Source organism: Dasypus novemcinctus, chromosome 21, assembly GCF_030445035.2.
Source record: "Dasypus novemcinctus isolate mDasNov1 chromosome 21, mDasNov1.1.hap2, whole genome shotgun sequence".
NCBI classification, from domain to species: Eukaryota; Metazoa; Chordata; class Mammalia; order Cingulata; family Dasypodidae; genus Dasypus; species Dasypus novemcinctus.
Window position 1 is genome coordinate 82,448,980 of NC_080693.1, and position 17,480 is coordinate 82,466,459.

The window sequence follows — 17,480 nt, forward strand, 5'->3', positions numbered from 1 at the left end:
TCAAGACTTTTGTTCTCAAGGTTTAGTAGTGTGGTTAGCTAAACAAACTTCCTCAGAGTAATTGCATCTCATTGCCGTTACATGCATTCTCTATATTTGATGAATACATACCTGCGTGTGTATATCGAATATATGTGCATGTGCGTGTGTGCGCACAGACATACAGCTTTCCATACTGCCACTTAGCAGTGAGTTGTAAAAAACTCCTGATATTTTTTAATTAGGGGTGAAAGTAAAGAATCTGTTCGTTTTGGGTTTTTGTTGAGTTTTGTTTCTTGTCGGGTTTTGTGTTTCGTTTGTTTGTTTTGGCCTTTTATTTTGAATTAAAGATGTCTGTAACTCTGAGATTAAAAAAACAAGTTTGTGGTTTTTAATGTTTTTCCTCATAGAATGTGATTGTCGAAGAACATGCACCGAAAGTTGCTTTCCGAAGTACAACGCTTTGTTGAATCTTAATAAATTGCAATTTTTTTCTTGGCTGTTCAAATAAATGTGTTTTTTATTTTTCAAAGATGTATATCACCAGTTTTCACTGTGTACGCTGAAATTGGAGAAAGAATTGTTCTGCCCTCCCTAAGTTCCCAGCTCCTTTCACATATTTAATCGGTTAAGCTCAGAATTGCAGGTGTTTGACTCATAACTATCTTTCATCGTGTGTCAACATTTGCGAGGCACAGGAGAGGTGCCAGCGCTCACCTCCAGCAGCTGCCTGAACCCGGAGCACCTGAGAACCAGTGTCGGCAGCACGGGCCGGCCGGCCACCTACCTAGAGTCCCAGCTCCCTCACCTCTGCTCACTCTCACCTGGGACATGAAAAATATTAACCAAGGCCTTTTGGTCTCATAGGCCTTTTTCTAAAATCGCCTCAGCTAACTTTTACAGAGCATTTTGTGCAAGCATAGTGAAACTTCCAATGCAGGATGAAGCAACAACATTCTCACCACAGAATTTCAGGTTGCATTTCCAAGTCAGAAAGCTCAGGTTTGTGTTATCACATCCATCCCTGGAACACACGCCAGGACCTTAAATAAAAGTTAGATGGCAGCGCTTCTATTTCATCAACATAATGAAGATGACCGTCTCTTGGACACTAATCAAAATGTCCTCTGCAATTTGCTTGGAGTCTCGATTCCGTGGCATCATGTGGGCCCGCCAGGCCATGGGTGGTGCACCTCGCCCAGGAAAGGTGCTTGGACTGGCTCAACTTTTGAAAGCTGGGGAGAAAAGCACTGAATGGGCCGCTACAATCAAGAAATGCAATGCAAGACCAGGAGGAGGGATCAAACTCAGAAACTGGACAGACTGCATGTGAACTTCTCAGCCAGCCCCTCCGCTCAGCAGGCGGGCCCTTCAGCGTTCCCATGAGCCGCGTCCAGGCACTCGGGGAGCAAGCGGTCCAGCAGGGCACGTCGGGGCCGCAGGCCGGGGCGCAGCAGCCTTGAGGGGGCAGGCGGCTCTGTCGTGGGCCGGGGAGGCCAGATTGGGATTTGACCAGTGGGGAGAACAGGACAGACAAGTGGGTGCCCGCTCCTTGCTGTGGGGCCCATGCGGTTGGCCATGGGGAGTGGGGCAGCCCTCAATGGAGAAGAGAAAGAGCGGGCTCCAAGCAGCGTTTTATTCATTGTTGTGACGCTGCCATCGAGAGTTGTAGAGGCAGGGCCGGGCACTAGTGAGGTATGCCAAGAAAGGGGCCGGAGCAGGAGCCTGCAGAAGCCCTGCTGCTAGGGGCACCAAAACCCAGGACGCGCCGGCGCGAAGCACGTTTGCTGGCAAGAGGACAATTCAGAAGATTTCGCAAGAAAACACTGGAGGTGGCTCGAGGGAAACTGCCCCGGAGTCCTGACGGGAACACGCTGTTGGTCTCCAAGCTTTGCCTCTCAGTGGCTGAGGGACAGATCTTAGGGTAGGCCTGTTCCTGGGCGATGGCCTCTGAGCCTGCACTTCAGTTGTCACCAACACCAGAAGCACGCACCGGGTGCTTCAGGCTTCAGTGGCTCATTTGTGACCGACCAGGACTCTCGGCCTTAGCCACAGGGTACAGGGGCCTGGAACAGCCCAAGCACAGGTGTCCAAGGCACACCCCAACCCGGTAGATGAGAAGCTCTGGGGCTGCACCCGGCAACCCCGAGACCTTGGGAGAGAAGCAGTGCCCGGAGGAACCTTGTGCTTCCCCAGCCTTCAGCGGCATGGGCTCATCGGGCAACCGCGGCCAGCTTTCCTAGCTTTTTTTTTTAGCACAATCTCTGTGCTATGCACGGTGCTAAGCAGGTGACAAGCCCCGTGGAGCAGGGCCTGGGAGAGGCCACGGCACGCAGCCAGGGCCACTGAGCCCACGGGAGCAAGCGCTGGCTCCACCAGCACCATCCACGGGCCCTGCTATGGAGGAAGCGGGGGACCACACGAGCTGGAGGGTCTGGAGGCCACAAGGGAACTCTACAGAAGTATTGAGGTACATCCTTCCACTTCTCTGATGGAAGTCACCTGCCCCCACCTCGTAGAGTTGCTCTGAGGCAGGTGATGCCGGTTTGAGGAATCTCTGCTCTGACGGCCTGTGGTCAGGTCTGTCCTCCCAGGGCGGCAGCGAGTACAGGCACACCCGGCTCTATGGCGCGTCGCAGTGACTGTGTCTCTTACAAACCGAAGGCTTGTGGCATCTGTGTCAAGCAAGTCTGTCGGCACCGTTCTCCCATCAGCTTGCGCTCATTTCGGGTCTGTGTCACGTCTTAAGGTATGTACGTTATTTTAGAATATTCTCGCACCCTTGACGGACTACAGTGGTGTCAGCAGGCTTTGCCGGGAAACGTGGCAGTTGGTGCCATGGCCATGCAGAGGCCGCCCTCCACCCCCCACTTCCCAGGCGGCTGAGGTGGCCCCCACCTGGTCTGGGGGTCGTCCAGGGGGCAGCAAGAGGAGGTGGCCCCGGGGAGGGGGTTCCACCAGGTCCAAAGCAGATGCCCAAGACAAGCCCCTTCGGCAAAACACATTTAATCCGAATAAATAAGAGTCCCAGGCAGGGCGAAGGCCCACTCCGGGCGTCCCAGGCGGGCAAGTGCGCGAGGAGAGCTGGCCAGTGGGCCGCTGCCGCCTTCCTACAGGGCCTCCAGCTGCTCTGCGGGCAGGGCAGGGGGCACTGCGGCCCTCGCAGTCTCGCCAGCCCTGCCAGGAAGCAGAGTCAAGGCCCCGCGGGAGGCTGTGCCGTCCAGTGGGCACCAGCCTCCCCCGGGCACCCAGGAGCCCCGCTCAGGACGCCCATTTCAAGTCCCGAACAAAACCGTCAGGCCCACAGAGGCTAAAGGTGGCTCCTGCCTGCCAGGGCTGGACTTCACTCCAGCCAGGAGGCAGGTTGCCAGGGGCCACCAGGAAGCACCAGGACGGGTGGAGGGGGGCTCTCAGCCCCACAGGTAGCAACTCCCCATGGTCCAGCCCATGGGGAGGTTGGGTGCCACCTCAGGGCAAGCCGGAGAGTCAGGGGTCCCAGGGGGGTGCCTGGCACTACCACAGACCCCAGGGGTTGAGCCCGGCAGGGTGTGCCCTCGGATGTGCCAGCACCCGTCTCCACCGCCTCACCATTCCTCAGGCACACATGGGTAAACTGAGGCTGGGGCCCTTGCAGAGCCTCCAAAAGGACTCCCCACCCACTGCTCCCCCCAGAATCCTCCCTGCCTGGGGTCCTCAGGACCTAGTTCGGGCCCAACAGCACGTTTGTTCAGTGAATGGGGAAAGGAACGACACTGGAACTTGCTCAGGGTCTCCTCCCCAGGCTGCCCAGCACAGCGAGGCGGCACCGCCGCCGCCATGCTCCAGAGCCCGGGACGGTGAGGCCCAGGCGGGGGCAGAGGCGGCGCGGAGTGTCTGCCCGTCCACCAGGCAGCAGGGGAGATGTCGCTAGGCCGCCGCCTCCGTGGGCGCCCGGGAAGGGAGGACAATGCCTTGAGCCACACAGGTGTACTGGGAGGTCCCGCATCTCACCGTCCTCAGCAGAAGGACGTGAAAAGCAGAAAGCAAAGGGCGAGAAAGGGGGCCACTGGGTGTTGCCAGGGAGGAAGTGAAGCCTGCCCTTTGCCCCACGTGTGTGACCACAGCGGAGGTGGCGGGGCGTTTATCCCCTGGGGACCCCAGTGGGGGCAGCAGTTCTCGGAACAGAAGGGAGAGCACGAGCGGCCCAGGCCGTCCCGGCCCCTGCACACAGCTCTCCAGTTTCTCGTCCTCCCCCAAATCCCTACACCTGAGGAGGGAGGGTGGGAGAAGGCAGGGGCATTCCAAGAGGAAGGGGCCTGGCCGCTGGCACGAAGAAGCCCCTGGCACGGGAGGCGGCCAGGCCCCACACCCACAGCAGCCCAGCCGCCCTCCCACTCCCACCCGGGGTGGCCGCCCCCACCACGGCCCTCACCTGCTCCGCTCCTTCCTCTCGTAGACCGAGTGGAGCTTGTTGATTAGGAAGATTTTGTCCTCCCCCTCCTAGAGTGGCCAGAACAGAAGAGGCGAGAGAACAGTGTCATCCAGCCAGCCACGACCACCCTGCTCCCACTGCACTTGACGAGTTACAAGCTGACAAGGTGTACTCAACTTCACAGGTAGCAAGAATTAAAAGAGACCCCAAAACAAGGAGGAACAAGTCGAGCCAGGAAGGGGTCTAAATGTGGCTCTCAGGTTCCTAGCAGCCAAGGTGAAGAGCGAAGCATACTCAGCCTCACAGGGCAGGCCCAGGCCCCAGCCAGGCCGCCTCGATTTAAAACGGGCCCTGCCACGCGCTAACTCTGCCTCGGTGCTGACATCTGTAAAAGGGGGGTAAGTATCACTGTGTCCTGGGGCCCTGGACAACTGAATGTAAAGAGCACATGGACCCCGAGGGAAGGTCAGCAGTTACCGGTACTCGGGTCGCACAGGAACCTTAGCACAGAGAAACAGAGAAAAGAGCAGTTTTGTCAGGAGCCCAGCAAGTTGGTCCTGGACACCGGGCCCCCGGCCCAGCCCAGCACCGACTCCCCGCCACGGGGTGGCCGCCACGGCCCTCCCCCACGCTGTTCCGCTCAGCTGCACGTCCAGAGGGGCTTCGCCACGCCGCCCTGCCCTGCCCATGAGAGCGTCTCCGGGCGGCCGCCAAGGTCAGTCCTGCAGTCCCCACAGCCTCGGGATGGGGGCAGGCCCCCCCAGCAGACGGCCGTTCTGCAGCGCCTCCCGGCACGGCTGGACCTCACCCCCCCACACCGGCGTCCCGGGGCCCTTGTGTGTCCCCGCAGGGCAGGACGGGGAGGCCCTCGGCCCGCCCCAGCGGCCGGCCGGCTGTGAGTGCTGCCTTCCGAGGGCCCGGCCGAGAGGCACGTCGGCGGGAGGTAACTTGGCCGCACGGCTGCTCATAACCCAACAAGACATGGGTGCCGTCTCTAAGGGGGTCCTGCCAGAAGTCCTGGCAGGGAGCCCCCCCGCCTGCACTGGGCAGACACTGGCGGCACCCTCCCTGCCCAGCGCCGGCTGACCTCCGCGGGGAGGCGCCCGCACAAAGCCTTGGGCGCAGTCCCAGGCGGCCGCCACCAGCGCCAGGGACACGGCACAGGGACCCAAGTTCCCAGCCGGCTAGCAGGCTCGGTCAAGAAGGACACAAAGCAAGAACAGGGCAGGCTGTGCCCTGGCAGGGGAGATGGCAGTTCCCTGAGCTCTCTCTGCAGTTTTCCTGTAAACCTAAAGCTACTCTAAAATTAAGGTTTACTATTTCTTTAAAAAAGGTGGCAAGGAGAGGCTGACGGCAGGGCTGGGAGGGTATTTCTAACCCCTTCTTCAGAAGAGGCCCCTGGCAGGTGCCCGCGGAACAGCCTGCCTCAGCAGAGAGGCCAAGGGCAGGCCGGAGGCACCCAGGCCAGTGGGCAGCGCCACCGCTGAGACGCGCCAGCCCCTCCCCGGGCAGAGGGGGCAGCCCATGGGCAGGGGCAGGGCCTCCTGCCCTCGTCGCCTGGCAGCTGTCAAGCACAGGTCAGCCCTGTGGCTCCTTCCGCTTATCCCGCCTGCTTGCACCGCGAGGCCGTGGAGCCTGGGAAGTCCAAAGCCACCCCCAGCACCTCTGAAGTCCCAACACCCTAGAGGACCGCGCCCCCCCAGCCGCAGCAGGACCCAGGAGCCCTTGCAGAGCAGCGGCCGCGGCGGTCCCTCGGGGCCGCGGGTCACCGGGTGGTGGCAGGCGGGGCGGGGCACTCACGTTGCTGATCTGCTCCTTGAGGAGGCAGATGACCTGCCGCTGGCCCTTCACCACCTGGGTGTTGAGGTAGATCACGGCCCTGCGGAGGACGGGGGTCAGGCTGGCCCCGGGGTGCTGCCCCCACCCCCCGCGGCCCCGGGGGCCCCACTCACAGCAGCAGGGCCGACAGCAGGAAGGCGAGCACGGGCTTCTCCACCAGGTAGCGGTGGACCCAGGGCAGCCAGGAGACCCCGTGGCCGCCCTTCTCCAGCTGGCGCACCCACGCCTTGCCCGCCTCGTACATGGTGTCCAGGCCGCGGAAGGGGCCGCAGGTGTCCGAGGGCTTCACCCTGCGGGAGGGGGCGGCCCGGAGCCCTCAGCCCGGCAAGGCCCCCCCACGCCTGCCCCCGCTGCCCGCCCGCGGCCGGGCCGCCACTCACTGCCAGATGACGAAGCAGAGGAAGACGGCGGCGCCCAGGAAGGAGGGGAAGCAGAGCAGCGTGACGAAGACGGTGCTCATGTGCGATGCCAGCCAGGGCCGGCGCGGCGCCTGGCAGTTGGCCATCAGACTGGCCTGGGGGACAAAGGTGGGCTGTGCCAAGAGGGCCGAGGACGGGAGGTGGGCGCAGACCAGGGCAGCGGCCCTGCAGGGGGTGGGGTCAGCTGCCGGGAGTGGAGGGCAGACCCGCTCAGAACCCAAGCACGCGGGGTCAGGAGAGCCGGCTGGGCCGAGGGCCTCGCTGTACAGAGGGGAGACTGAGACACAGGGGACGGCGTCTCCAGAAGGGTCGACAGCTCCACCGGCCGAGCGCCTCTGCCCCCAGGCCCACAGGGACACGGGTGGGGAGGAGAGACCCAGAGGGGAGGAGTCTGCCCAAAGCGGGGTGACCAGGCTGCAGAGCCCCAGAACCCGCTCTGCTCCCTGGGGAGCAGCAGGCGCAGCCAGGCCGCGGGGGGGCCCTACCTTCTTGACATAGAAGAGCAGCAGCAGCTTGACCGTCTGCACGGCAGGGAGGAGGGGCGAGAAGAGGACCCCCAGCCTGCGGGGGGGGACAGGGAGCTGCAAGGCAGGCCCCGGGTTCCGAGCCCTGCGCCGCCACGGTCTCTCAGCATGCTGCCCCCGTGCCGTCCCCTCTGCGTCCCCAGGCCCCACGGAGGCCAGCACAAGGGCCCGCAACACTCCAGGGCCCGCGATGCTCCAGACTCCCCAGGCTGGTGGTGCAGGGGCTCAGGCCCAGGACGTGGAAAGCGCGGGGTCTGCGGGGCAAGTGGCCACTCACCACGTCAGGGTCTGCCCGTAAATCAGCTCCAACACGTTCCCGGCGATGTCAAACTCCGGCTTGCGCCTCTTCTTGAGCTTCTTCTCGGCGACCAGCCTGGGGTGGAGGCGCCCGAGGGTCAGACTGGAGGAGCCGGCCGGGTGGGCCAGGGTCCCCTCCGACCCGTGGCCAGCACCCCTGCTCCCGTGCCTCGGGCAGCCGACGTCAGAGGCAGGGTCCACCCTGGGGTCCCCGCCCTGGGGCGCAGGCTGTGCCAGGCTTCCTCGCAGCCTGTGCTCTAAGCAAACATACAACCCACACCTAAGACGCATGGGATGGGCAGCAAAAGCTCCCCAAAACAAAGTTCTAATTCTTCTTATTACCAGATGTGTTCACAAAGAAAATAAACACAAAATGCAAGAAATAAAGCCCACCTGACACGCCAGTGCCGACGCGCAGCATTCTGGACACGTACGTCCAACTCCTACTTTCCCCCACCCTTTTCCCTGAACAAAACTGGTACTGTGAGGTGCCCGGGGGGCTTCGAGACCTGTCTTCCTCTACAAGCTAAGAACTCGCTCCCCATCCATGAGGGTTCCCCTCCATCTCACACGCCTTTACTCAATAGCCACAGTTGGGAGGTCCGAGGACAGCCGAGAGCCTCCCAGGTGCTGCCCCGGCCACGCCCGCAGGACAGGTGAGGGTGCTTGCCAGCCCTTCTTTGGGTGGGGGGAGTTCAGCGTCCCCAGAAGAGTTGGGGCCGGGGGGGGGGCTATGCTCACGGAAGTGGGTGGCGCCGGGGCCAGCCGCACCCCAGCCCCCACCACTCACCTCCACACGAGCTCCCCGAGAAGCGTGTCCAGGAGCACAAAGAGGAAATCCATCACCACGAACCGGTACAGCTCCTGGCCCACGAAGTTCTCCCAGCACTGAGACAGAGAGGGCGCCAGGCCCCGCTGGCCCTCGCCCACGGCACCCGAGCACCCTGCTCACCCCCGCCCGCGGTGGGGCCTCCCATACGGCTTCTGGACCAAGCCAGGTAAAGTCAGGTGGCCCAGGTGAGGGCTCACCTCTCCACCGACAGCCTCAGGGGCCTGGGAAGCCCAGGGCCATGGGAATGGGGGGCTGGTTGGTGGCTACTCAAGCCCCGCCCACCCTACCAGGCCCCACCCTCACCTGGCCCTCAGGTGCCCTGCCGGGCCCCGCCATCACCTGGCCCTCAGGTGCCCTGTCGGGCCCCGCCATCACCTGGCCCCTCGGGTGCCCTCCCGGGCCCCGCCCTCACCTGGTCCCTCGGGTGCCCTGCCCGGCCCCGCCCTCACCTGGCCCCTCGGGTGCCCTCCCGGGCCCCGCCCTCACCTGGTCCCTCGGGTGCCCTGCCCGGCCCCGCCCTCACCTGGCTCCTCGGGTGCCCTGCCCGGCCCCGCCCTCACCTGGCCCCTCGGGTGCCCTGCCCGGCCCCGCCCTCACCTGGTCCCTCGGGTGCCCTGCCCAGCCCCGCTCTCACCTGGTCCCTCGGGTGCCCTGCCCGGCCCCGCCCTCACCTGGCCCCTCGGGTGCCCTGCCCGGCCCCGCCCTCACCTGGTCCCTCGGGTGCCCTCCCGGGCCCCGCCCTCACCTGGCCCCTCGGGTGCCCAGCCAGGCCCCGCCCTCACCTGGCCCCTCAGGGTGCCCAGCCTGCGGCCCAGCCAGTGGTAGCAGAGAACGCCCAGGGTGACCATCTTGAGGAGGAGGTTCCTGGGGAGGGGAGCGGGAGGTGCGGGGGCTGAGGGGGCAGCCTGGGAGACAGGGGCCGCCCCGCGAAGCCCCGGCCCTGCCCGCCGCGCCCACCTGCACACGGCCACGTAGGCCTCCAGCACGGGGGACTCGTGCTGCTCCAGGGCGGCCAGGCCGCGGTACAGGTAGGCAGAGCCCAGGTGCAGCAGGCCCACCACCAGGGGCAGCGCCAGCAGCCGCGCCTCCTCCAGCCGGGCCTCCAGGCTGCCCTCCGCGCGGGCGGCCACCCCCGGGCTCTGCCAGGGCAGCGGGGGAGAGCAGGGGTCACGGCAGGGGCCGTGCACCTGCGGCAGCCACGGGGAGAAGAACCCAGGGGCCTGGGGTGGGGGGGGGGTGGAGACTGGTGGGCAGCACCTCCCACACACCCCAAAGACCCAGCCGCCCTGGGCCTCCCGCTGACCTGGGCAGGAAGCGGCCAGAGAGGGGTTAAGGGGCAGGTGACAGAAAACAAAAAGGGAAACCAAGAAAACAAAAGGAGAGGGAACTGGGGTGGGGGGGGGTAGATGGGAGGTGAGGACCAGGCCAAGGGGAAGCCAGAGGCCCGGGGGGGCTTCCAGGGGGAGGAGGGGGACCAGGGCTGGCCCGGGGAGGCTGACTCCTGGGCCTGGGGCCCCCCGTGCCCCCCCACAGCCCGCCTCGCACACCCAGCCCACACCTGGATCATGGACTCCGAGAAGGCGTACACGGCCACGGCGCAGCCCAGGACGGTCCCCAGGCACAGCAGCCAGCCGAGCCCCAGCAGCGCCGCCCGCCGCAGCGCCGCGCACACGCTCCGGGGGTCCCGCCTCACCTGCCACTCGGCCAGCAGCTCCTGCGGAGGCGCGGTGGCCCGTCACCCACTCACGGCACGGGCGCGGGGGGCCGGCCACGTGATTTTTCTCACCTGCCTCCCCCCCGGGCCCTACCTGACCAGGAGGCCCCCCACGCCCGTGGGACCACCCACCGGGAGGACCACATGGCCCACTGGCTCCCCGAGGCACGAATCCCGTGGCACAAAACCCCAGAAAGGCAGAGAACTTTCCACGAGGCCCAGCTCTGCCACTTTCTAGTCCCGAGACTTGGAAAAGTGACTTAACCTCTGTGCCTCAGTTTCCTCACTTGTAACATGGGGCAGAGAACAGTTCCTTCCCCCTGGGCTAAGGGGAGGATGGAATGAGCATCTGGCCTTCTCCCACCCAGGCCGGGGACAGACACACGGACTCCCAGAGAAAGGCTGCAAGAGCAAACCTGACTGTCCTACTGGAGCTTCAGCCCCGGGCTCTCCAGCCTGGGGTAAGGATGGACGATGTGCCAAGTTCCCACAGAGACCACAGCACAGACCCACCCGAGCCCGGCGTCCGGCAGAGCCCGACCCCCCGCAGAGCCCGGCGCCCCGTAGGTTTCCCGCTCGTGGTGCCTCTGCACGTTCATCGCCACCAGTGAGCAGAGGCCGCCCGGAGGGGAAAGCGCATGGGAGAGAAAGCAAGGGCAACTCTGCGTTTCCTCGTTTTCTCGGGGCCTGGGACGCGCCATGGGGCCACTCTGAGCAGGGAGGACACCCCCGCGCCCCTGTCCCGCCCAGGACGCCGAGGGCCTCTGGAGCACAGTTCCACCCGTGTGGTCCCGAGCAGAGCTGGGCCAGGTGTGCAGAGGCCCAGGACACCTGGGCGTGGCATCCAGGCAGGCAGGTGGCCCGGGCCCTCCCGGCCTCTCACCTTTAGCTGGGTGCGGATGTTGTCGTGCTGGAGGCGCGAAGCCCACTTCTGAGTCACCTTGTAGTCCCAGGAGCAGAAGACAGCGACGGCATGGGCGCCCAACGTGCTGCCCACCCGGTAGCTCTCCCCAAAGGAGCGGGACATGCTGGGGGAGGCAGAGCCCGGTGAGGGGTGGACCAGGGCCAGGAGGCAGCCGAGGCAAGGGGAAGGCAGATGGGGCATGTCTTGCAGCGGAAACCTGCCACCCACGCCTGAGCCCTCCCAGACCGCGATGGCCACCCCGTGGCTCCTCCTGCCCCGCGCCCAGCCCGGGGCCCCTGGCAAACCGCCGGTCTGCACGTCTCACCCTCTGGGTCTGCCCTGTCCAACAAGGTACCCTCCGATCACAGGTGGCCCCACTGACCAGCCTGTGGCCAGCCACCCCCTACCCAGATGGCAGACGTAGAAGATGCCAGGCCCACCACAGGGCCTTTGCACAAAATGCCCTTCCCCGCTTCTTCCTGCCCACACTTATTTAACCTCCTGAAGTCAGGGCAAGTGCTTCCTCCCCTGGGAAGCCGGCCCCAACCCCTTGTTCTTTGCAAACTTAACAACTAGGCAAACACGTCTGGGGATCCTGAACTTTCCATCCTGGGCATTGGTTTGTCTTCTCCCCTAGACAGCTCCTTAAGGACAGAACCTGCTTATTTACCTTCCTGCCCCAGGCTAAGCAAAGCAGGTGTTTGTGGAATGGGCGGAGGGATGGGTTAGGGGCTGTGGAGCAATGTATCAGTGGATGTGTCGGTCACTGATGGACACATGGGTTGTTCAATCCATTGAAGGACGGATGGGATAGACAGAGAAGTGTATGGACAGATGGATGAAATGATGAGCAGATCAATAGATGTCTCAATTATTGATGGATGGATAGGTGGATGGATCAATAAATCAATGCGGGGAGCATATGCGGCTCAAGCACATGGGAGATCGATCCTGGGTTCAGTTCCCAGTGCCTCCTAAAGAAGATGAGCAAGACAGCTGACATGCCCGGCTGGTGTGGTTAGCTGACAGAATGAGATGACGCAACAAGGAGACACAACAGAGCAGATGTAGACCAAGCAATTGGGCACCTCCCGCCCACATGGGAGGTCTGGGATGTGGTTCCTGGTGCCTCCTAAAGAAGACGAGCAGACACCGCACACGACAAACAGACACAGAGCAGACAGCGAGTGCAGAACAACCAGAGTGGGGGTGAGAAATAAAATAAATCAATGGGTGGACAGATCAGTCGATGGATGGGCAGATGGTCAAGGGATGGACAGCTGGAGCTCAGAACCACAGCTGCGCTGGGGAGAGCCCTTACCTGTACACCAGGGTGATGCAGGTGATAAAGAAGGCCACGCCCAGGGTGAAGAGGTAGGCCAGCGGCATGCTGTAGGGCAGGCCGCCCGCCCCGGGGGCGCACTGGCCGCCGTCCTGCGCGGGCTCGCACGGCTGGTTGAGCGTGGCGTTACTGTAGTAGCCATAGTACATGACCGTGTGCGAGAAGCTGCCCTGGGGGGAGCAGGCCTGCCGGGTCAGGGCCTCTGCCCACACCAGCCCCAGGTCCTGAGGGCACAAGAGGCAGAGGGCGGGCACCCCCAGCGGCAGGGCAGTGGAGGGCCAGGCCATCCTGGAGCCTCCAGGCCCCCCTCCCCGAAAGCAGGGCAGACTGACGAGAAAGGTGGCCGGGCCCGCGGCATGCGGCCACAGGAGCCACAGAGCTCAGGGCCTCCCGGGCAGGAGCTGCGGCCAAGCGGGGGACAGTACAGGCCGGAGCAGGACACGGGCCCCCCACGCCCCCGTGGCCCCGGCCCTGCCCTCACCCCGCCCGTGAGGAGCTCCAGCCCCGTGAAGGCGGGCGGCGGGCGGCGCGGAGGCGGCGGGAAGGCGGCCTGCACGGCCACGGCGAAGGCCAGCAGCGGCAGCAGCAGGAGGGCGTTGAAGGCCAGCAGCGCCTTGAGGAACACGAAGTAGGACAGCACGCTGGAGCCGAACTGGCCCCCGATGCGCTTCAGGGCGTAGCGCCACGGCGTCAGGGCGTGCAGGCTCGAGAGCAGCCGGAGCCCCAGGTTGTGCAGGGCCTGTGGGGACAGCAGCCGGACAGTCCCCCCCGAGGTCCCGGGCAGCCAGACCCCAGGCACGGGACTCGGTGGGGGAGGGGCTGAGGCTAGAAGGCCCCCAGGAGCAGGTGACAGGGTGGCTGCGCCGGCCGGGGGCTCCTACCAGGACGCAGCCGTATCTGAGGCGGCTGCCGCGGGAGACCCCGCCGCGGCCCTGCTGGTCCCTCCGCGTCGCCCGCGGGCTCCGGCTCTCCTCTCTGCGGGCAGAGGTAGCGTCTGTGCCTGGGCAGGGGGCCCAGCCCCTCCCCAGGGACTCTGCAGGGTGGGGGCCCAGCCGAGCCCAGCGGGCACTGACCGCAGGCAGCGCTTCTCTGCCAGGCTCAGGGGCATCCCCCGGAGCGTGTGGTCCCGCTGCGCCCCCGGCAGGGCCTGGAGCTCCTTCACCAGGAGGCCGCGCTTCTCTGCGGGGGATGGAGGAGGGCGTCGGGGGCCCCGGCAGCGTGGCTCCCTCCAGCCCAGGGCCCCAACCCCCCGCCGGAGGCCTGTCCACGCGCGGGCCGCCCCACCCCCCAGCGCCTCGGGCCCCTGCCCACCTGCTGCACCCTGACAGCGCCCGCCCTCCCCTCCACTCCCCCGGGGCGGCCGGGAGCCCCCTGCCCCCCCTTCCCACCCACCTTCCTCCTGGGCGGCCGCGGCGTCCAGCTCCAGGTCGCGCCGGGCCGAGCGCGCCGCGTCCCTGAGCAGAGGCCGGCCGCTCCTGCGCCTCAGCCTGGCCGTCCGGTTGTAGTACTGGGAGATGATGGCACCGCGGCTGCGGCCTGCGAGGACCCCGGTCAGGGCGGGCCGGGAGGCCCCCAGCCCTCCCCCGGGCCTTGGGCACCTCTGCCTTCCCAAGAGCCTATTTTTACCCCGCGCCAAGTCGTTTTTAGACCAGCCAGTGCCCGGCGGGCCTCAGGGCCGCGGGCGGGGGTGGGGCGGCGCCAGGCTGCCCAGATGCCCGCCCGGCCCTCGACCCGGCCCGGGGCCACTCACCGATGGTGCGGCTGGGCATGCAGGCCAAGATGCGGAGGGTGGCCGCGCCGAGCTCAGGGCCGCCCAGGGGGCTGCCGCCTGCAACGTGAGAAAGCCTGGCTACAAAGGGGGGCGCCGGCCACCCCCACCGCAGGCCGGCAGCCTACTGAGAGGGCACTGGCCCCTGCCCACACCATCCCGGCCCCCGGCCTCACCTGAGACCTCTGGGGGCACAGTCCCCGGGCCCATCTCCTGCAGCTCCAGCCCCTCCTCGGCCCCTGCGGCCACCACCCACTGGCTCTGCTCTTGGATGAGCTGGTGGAAAGAGTCGTGCACCTCACTCTCATCGTACGGGCTGGGATCCAGGCTGCGGGGAGGGGGATGGGCGCTCAGGCAGGGGCGGGGGTGGGGCCAGCCCCCTCCCCCACCAGTTTCCTCCCTCCCCTCCCCCCCGGCCACCTAGACTGCTGGTGACAGTCTAGAGCACCTACCCCTGGTCCTCAGGGCTCTCCCGGACATCGAGGACGAAGGCCAGCGGCCGGGCCATGTCCGCGCCCCTCGCCCCGGCCGGCCCACGGTCCTAGGGCAGCTCTGGGCCTGAGCACGGCCTCCGCAGCCTCCGCTGGTCCATCTGCCAAGAAGGAGCACGCTGCCAAACGGCAGCCTGCCTCCAGGGCCTGGCGCCCGTCCAGCCCGCCCGCTCCCTCGTGGCCGGGGAGGGGTGCCACCCACAGCCCAGGTGGCCCGAGCCCCGCCCGGCCCCCATCCACAGCCAAACGCAGGCCAGGTGAGTGGCCCCAAATAAACCCCGCCCCATTCGGGAGTGGACGGCCGGGGAGCCCCTTCCACTGCTGGGGAGGAGGGAAGGAGAGGAAGGAAGGGTGGGGGCGCTGGCCAGCTCCCCATCTGTTTCCTCGATGTCACCAGTCCCTGGGAAATAGGGAAGGGGTGGGGTGTCTGTCATCCAGGACCAGGGTTCAGGGCCAGAAAGGGCAGGGCAGCTCGGGGGCCTCCTCCTTGCAGGAAACCCTGCCCAGCCGTTACCCCCAGCTCCCAGGCCTTGGGGCAGGAAGCCTCGGGCTGCCCCAAGGTCACCTCATTCCCTGGAGACCAGGCTCCCCCGCTCCCACCCCGAGGGCTGGGGGCAGGGCCTGGGGCTCAACAGGCCGCCTTTGTGCCTGGCCCCTGGACCAAGAGGGCCTTTGTCTGGGGCTCGGCCGGGGCCACCCACCCTACGGGGTGGGGGTGGGGACAGCTGGCTCCCGCCCACGGCACTGACTCCTGCGGGACGCCATCCGGCCTCCCTACCCTGCGCCCCAGGGCACCGGGAAGGTGGGCCCAGCTCAAGGGAGCTTGCCGGGGCGCGGGTCCCTCTAGAACGGCCACAGGCGGCGCCCAAACTGTGCCCTCACAGTGTGTGTGGGGGCAGACCCGGTCTCTGAGCCAGGCCCCTCACTGCGCACCCCTCCCTCCCCGTCCGGGGGGCCAGCAGGGACATTAGGTCGAGAAACCAGTGGCCAGCTGGCTGGGCCCCGAAAGGCAGGCTCCGTGCCCCCCACCCAGGCCCCAGACCTAGAGCTGGAATTTCCCCTCCACCCCCCACCAGAAGCCCCTCTACACAGACTCAGATCCAGACCTTGCCAGGTGGGGACTTCAGGCCTGGGACCCCCAACCCCCCACCCCAGCGCCGGCATGCTCGGGGCTCACCCAGGCACCCACCGGGGACTTCAGCCTCCCCGGTACCTGCCCTCTTCCGGTCGGGGGAGGGCCCTGGGAGTTTCCGGGGTGCACCATTCCTGAGCTCTGAGCCAGGTGGGGAAGGGCAGGGTGGGGCCGGATTCCAGGAACCCCGACCCAGCCCGCAAGTCCCCCAGGAGCAGCCGCTACCCAGAAGAGCCGCAGCCTCGGGGCCAGGCGCGGCGGCAGGCTTGGGGGGGCGGGAGACCTCGTTCTCCGACGCCGCTCCCGCCCCGGGCCAGGGGTACCTGCGGCGCGGCCGCCCCCACCCTGCGCGCCCCGCCGCCCCCTGGGGACTGCAGGCCGCCCACCCCGCCGCTCCCAGCGCGGGCCTCGGGGTGCCCCCGCGGGCAGGTCCGGCAAAGCCGGGGAGGCGGCGCGGAGGCAGCGGAGGGCGGAGCGCGCGCCCCCTGGGGATCCGGCCGGGCGGCGAGGGACGCCCCAGGACCCCGAGGGCGCGGAAGTCGCCCGCGAGCCCCGGAGCTGCGGCCCCGCGCCCGGGCTCCCCGGCCACTCACCTGGGAGGCGCCGGGAGGGGCCCCCGGCCCAGGGCGCCTCACCTGTCCCCCGCAAGGGCCGCCGGGAACTGTGGTCTCGGCTGCACGGTCTGGGGGAGGGACCGCGCGGCCGCGAGGGCGGGGTACAACAGAGGGCCCCAGGGGGCGACCGGTGGCCGTCGCCTGCCCCAGCGGGGCCCGGAGGGGGCGTGGCGGGTCCGCGGCGGCCGCAGATCCGGCCCACGTGGCGGCGGGCCTGGGCGGTCACGTGACCCGGGCTCCCGCCGGCGGGTGCACCCCACCCCGCCCCCTGCCCGCCAACTTCCCCACGCCTCCCGGCACCCCATTCCACTCTCCCCCTGGTTGGAGTCCCCAGCTTCTGTGGGACTCAGTTTCCCCAAGTTACAAATAGGGACGATAATTCACTTCGCAGGGCGGTCGTCAAGGCGGGATGAAGCGCCTTGCGACACGGGATAGGGTGACCGCATCCTGCGCCACCCCAGGCGCTCGCCAACGCGGGCCCCGGGGCTGCCGCCCCCTCCCCCCCGCGCGGTTTCTGCTGTTTATCAAGCAGGGCCCCAGAGCACTTCCTGTGTGCTGGCTAGGGGGAGGGGGCGACGAGGAGGAAGGGCCCGCCGGGTGCCGCCCGCTGCTGTTCCCTCTAGCCCGGGGGTGCGCGCACACTTCCAGGGAGTGGGACCTGGGGCTGGGAGCCGCTCGGCAGCCCCCAGAGCGGCGGGCACGAGTTGCAGGAGCCTGTCTAGGAGAGGGTGCCGGTGGAGTCCAGGGGACGGCAGCCCTGGACCGCAGGGGCAGAGGTGGGCAGGGGCATTCCTGGCCAGGAGAAGCCATGAGCCCGGCTCACAGCACGGTGGGGCGGGACGCACACCCGAGGAAGGGGAACGGAAGGCGGAAAGGAGTGGAGAGGGCCCTCCTGGAAGGGAGCGACGTGGGCACAAAGGCAAGGCTGCAGGGAAAGGGTCCTGGCACCCACGGCAGGACAGGCAGGGCGGTGCCGTGGGGCTTGTTTGGGTTTTTTTGGCAGCTGTCAGAACCGTCCACCACTGGGCCGTAGGCCCAAGACACCCAATGCCCCAGCCTGGAGGCTCAGCCCCACCCTGCCCTGCCTCTCCTCCCACCACTTCTCTGCACTCTGCACCCCCCACCCCATCCCCACCCCAGCCACCCTGAACTTGCATGTCTCCAGGCTCAAGTTGAAGGTCACCTCCTCTAGGGAGCCTTCCTGGGTTGCTCCA

The 17,480-nt window shown here is 66.4% G+C and overlaps 1 protein-coding gene across 3 annotated transcripts; it reads right to left on the reverse strand.

Annotated features, from left to right (window-relative positions):
- Positions 1 to 481: 481 nt before the first annotated feature.
- Positions 482 to 16,424, reverse strand: TMC6 (transmembrane channel like 6). Of its 3 annotated transcripts, none has more exons than XM_058284805.2 (21): positions 16,246 to 16,424; positions 14,482 to 14,621; positions 14,206 to 14,357; positions 14,012 to 14,089; positions 13,654 to 13,797; positions 13,335 to 13,440; positions 13,143 to 13,236; positions 12,743 to 13,000; positions 12,241 to 12,431; positions 10,899 to 11,043; positions 9,860 to 10,015; positions 9,259 to 9,440; positions 9,084 to 9,165; positions 8,260 to 8,357; positions 7,450 to 7,545; positions 7,134 to 7,209; positions 6,610 to 6,743; positions 6,343 to 6,519; positions 6,191 to 6,269; positions 4,391 to 4,458; positions 482 to 3,156 (listed from the first exon to the last, which is right to left on the reverse strand). In XM_058284805.2, exons 2-21 carry the CDS (start codon positions 14,535 to 14,537, stop codon positions 3,090 to 3,092), a joined length of 2,439 nt encoding a protein of 812 aa, XP_058140788.1. In that variant the 5' UTR covers positions 14,538 to 14,621; positions 16,246 to 16,424; the 3' UTR covers positions 482 to 3,089. The 3 variants fall into 3 exon arrangements, with proteins under 3 accessions (XP_058140788.1, XP_058140790.1, XP_071066930.1); XM_058284807.2 differs by lacking the exon at positions 16,246 to 16,424 and adding an exon at positions 15,710 to 15,775; XM_071210829.1 differs by lacking the exon at positions 482 to 3,156 and having other exon boundaries at positions 4,387 to 4,458; positions 16,246 to 16,389.
- Positions 16,425 to 17,480: the final 1,056 nt, after the last annotated feature.